At 38.0% G+C, this 3,669-nt stretch overlaps 1 protein-coding gene across 1 annotated transcript; it reads right to left on the reverse strand.

Moving 5' to 3' along the window:
• Nucleotides 1-1,299: 1,299 nt before the first annotated feature.
• Nucleotides 1,300-1,960, reverse strand: LOC116010850 (secreted RxLR effector protein 161-like). The gene is made up of 2 exons (XM_031250349.1): nucleotides 1,910-1,960; nucleotides 1,300-1,839 (listed from the first exon to the last, which is right to left on the reverse strand). Exons 1-2 carry the CDS (start codon nucleotides 1,958-1,960, stop codon nucleotides 1,300-1,302), a joined length of 591 nt encoding a protein of 196 aa, XP_031106209.1.
• Between the last annotated feature and the right edge of the window lie 1,709 nt (nucleotides 1,961-3,669).

A 3,669-nucleotide genomic window follows, 5' to 3' on the forward strand; every position in this document is an offset into this window, starting at 1 on the left:
CATATAAGTATGACATTTGTGTGTATAAGGACGATCTCACATAAGCTTTTGCCTAAAAATAACAATAAAGCAAAAATAGAATAGAAAGTCGGTCAACTTCGTGTGAGAAAAGAAAATCTGAAGGCAGAAAAGTTCAAACCACACGGCTTTCAACACCCAACACTACATACTGAATAGTACTTACTGCCGTTGGTTTAATCTTGTGCTAATTGCAAATCACAATCAATATAAATCTTTTTCTTTTTTGGACTTATACGCAGCGTATAAGACACGATTAATGATATTATCATTTATGTGTTATTTACCGTATATATTACGTTTATAAATTTTGATAGTGATATTAGAAGAAAATGCATTTTTAGACCTCAAGTTATAAAATCCTACTTATTTTAGGGTCCGTTTCGAAATCTGAAAAATTATTTTCAGAAGTTATTTTAGGATTTTCCAATGTTTTATATATATATATATATAAATGAGAAATATTATTAATCAAGAGGCCAAAACTCAAGAAAAAGAGAAAAAATTCCAAGGAGACAACATATAGTTGATCTCCAAATCAGACTGAGAGCCTGAAGCATGACACAACATAGCTTCCAGGTTTGCTGTGTTAGAATAGTTATATCACATGGAATCACAAAATGTGATAATAAGGATCGTATTAACCTCCAGCCATAGTTCTGTGTCAATGAAGGTTGAGTGATCTGGACTGCTACAGAGATAACGTAAGTATTTTGTCTCTCACTTTGCTAAGCTCTCTCTAGATGGTGTATGAGGAATGTAGTGTGAGCAGTGAGAAAACTTGTGACCTTATATAACCATGGGCTATCATTGTAGTTATTGTATATCAATAGGTCTCCTAAACCATAACCAGACTTCTAATCACAAAGCCAGTCTAGCTATCAGGTTATTAGTGTTGCACCACATATCAAACACTTAATATTATCATAACTTATCCTAATGTTATAATAATCATAAATAGGAAAATGTTACATCTTCCCACTTTGTGCAAACACCCTAGCCCAAGAACAGAAAAACACCAACCATAGTGATATTTCCTCATTAGCACGAGTAGTATCCATTATGATCAAATGCAAACTGCCCTTAAACACTTAATTAGGAAACAAAACTTAATAAAACAAACCCTATGTTTATTTCAAGTCAAACTTAAGTACATTTTCTCAGTAACATGAAGTAAATGAAGGTCTACACACTTAATTGAGAAAAATGTCTGAATGTAAAAGAATTTTATTAAATTGAATGTATATATACAAATTACGAAATGGATGAAAGTCCCATTTTCTAAACTAGATCCTTGAATGTAAATGGAGGAATGCCTTTAGTCAAGGGATCTGCTAACATCAGCTCAGTATTAATGTGTTCAATGACTACAACTTTATTCTTGACACGCTCCCTAATGGCTAAGAACTTGATGTCGATGTGTTTACTTCGACTCCCACTTTTGCCATTCTTAGATAGGAAGACTACAGCTGAGTTGTCACAATAGACTTTCAATGGCTTTGATATAAAGTCCATAACTCTATGCCCAGAGATAAAATTCTTTAGCCAAACACCTTGTGAAGTAGCCTCGAGACATGAAATGAACTCGGCTTCCATTGTAGAAATAGGTATTAAGGATTGTTTAACACTTCTCCATGAGATAGCCCCACCAACCATAATAAAGATGCACCCAGAAGTTGATCTTCGAGAATCAACATAGCCAGCGAAGTCCGCATCAGAATAACCGACAACATCTAAATTGTCCGTCTGCCTAAACCCAAGCTTGTAATCTTTGGTTCCTTTTAGATGCCTTAGAACCTTCTTTACAACTCTCCAAATGGTCTAATCCCGAATTTTGTAAGTAACGTCCGAGCATTCCAACCGCGAAAGCAATGTCTGGCCTTGTACATACTTGAATATATCCAAGACACCCAACCGCTGCAGCATAAGGGATGTTCTCCATGGAGTCTTTCTCCAAATCATTTCTCGGACATTATTCCAAACTGAATTTATCCCCCTCTGCTATGGGAGCAACACTTGATGAACAATTTTGTATCTGAAATCTCTCTAAAACTTTGCTTATATAGGTTTTTTGAGATAAACCAGTATGCCCCAGGACCTATCTCTATGAATTTTAATGCCAATAACATAAGAGGCATCACCCATTTCCTTCATGTCAAAGTTCTTAGAAGGAATTGTTTCACATCACGAAGCATTCCCTTATCATTGGTGGAAATAAGATGTCATCCACATATAAAATAAGAAAACATATTCGACTCCCACTCACTTTCTGGTATATACAAGGATCTAAGGGATTTTCAACAAAACCAAATGAAGAAATTACCCCATCGAATGTGATATACCACTCACTTTGCTTAGCTCTCTCTAGATGGTGTATGAGGAATGTAGTGTGAGCAGTGAGAGAACTTGTGACCTTATATAACCATTGACCATCATTGTGGTTGTTGTATATCAATAGGTCTCCTAAACCCTAACCAGACTCCTAATCACAAAGGAAGTCTAGCTATCAGGTTATTAGTGTTGCACCACATATCAAACACTTAATATTATCATAACTTATCCTAATGTTATAATAATCATAAATAGGAAATGTTACACGTTGACCAAGTAGAAGAAACATAACCAAAACGCAACAAGAAAACAAAGAGTAAAGGAAACAAAATGATGCCAAAACTAAGAGGAGCCCTGAACAACAGGTTGGCTAGAGATCCTTAGATGAAGGGACTTATGTCACGGACTTGTTTTTCCCTAACAATGTCCCGTGCGGCCTCGGCTATACTTCCTCTCTAATAGCCAAGTCAGCCTCGATCCTCACTCGGAAAGGATGTAAGTAAACGATGCGATGGGTACGAATGAAAGTTAAGCAAGAACGTCGCAAAAGAACACGTGAGCTTTATAGGGAACTTGAATGCCTCGAATTCTTGATAGTTACAAATGAAGGCCCCTCAAGGGGTATTTATACACATCCCACCTCCTCAATGGACGGTGGAGATCGAATTGATCCTACGGCTATGGTTGCTTCTCTAGAATTCTCTAAAACCTACCTATATACATAGGAAAACTCTATAGAGTTCTAGAATATTCTAAGTATTCCTACAACTTATGGAATGCTATGTACAAGTGCCGGAAAATTCTAGAATGGTGTAGCGAACCTCGGATTCTTGCGGAAAAGCTGTCAGGTCGCTACATCCTCCCCAACCGAATTTGTCGACGTCCTCGTCGTCTTGTATGCCTCCAATTGACGCGGAAATTGCCACAAGTCCTCCTCGGGCTCCCAGCTTACTTCCGATTCTGGCAATCCTTTCCACTTAATGAGGTAGTGCGTTTGAGGCGGAACTCCTCTCTTGCGAACTACCTTAGACGCGAGCACTTCTTCTATATCTCGATCAAAAGACTTCGTCACCACAGGCGGTGCTCTTTCGGATAACCCTCGGTTTGGGTCTTCCATGTCTTTGTGATATGGCTTGAGCATACTTACATGGAAGACTGGATGTATCTTAAGTGAGCTAGGTAGGTCGAGGCGATAAGAAACGTTACCTACCTTAGCGATGATCGGAAACGGTCCCTCATATTTTCGAACTAGTCCCTTGTGTAATCCGCGAAATGCCTTGAACTGTTGCGGCAGAAATTTAATGAGGACTAGATCGCCCA

This window comes from Ipomoea triloba, chromosome 2 (genome assembly GCF_003576645.1).
Source record: "Ipomoea triloba cultivar NCNSP0323 chromosome 2, ASM357664v1".
Taxonomy (NCBI): Eukaryota; Viridiplantae; Streptophyta; class Magnoliopsida; order Solanales; family Convolvulaceae; genus Ipomoea; species Ipomoea triloba.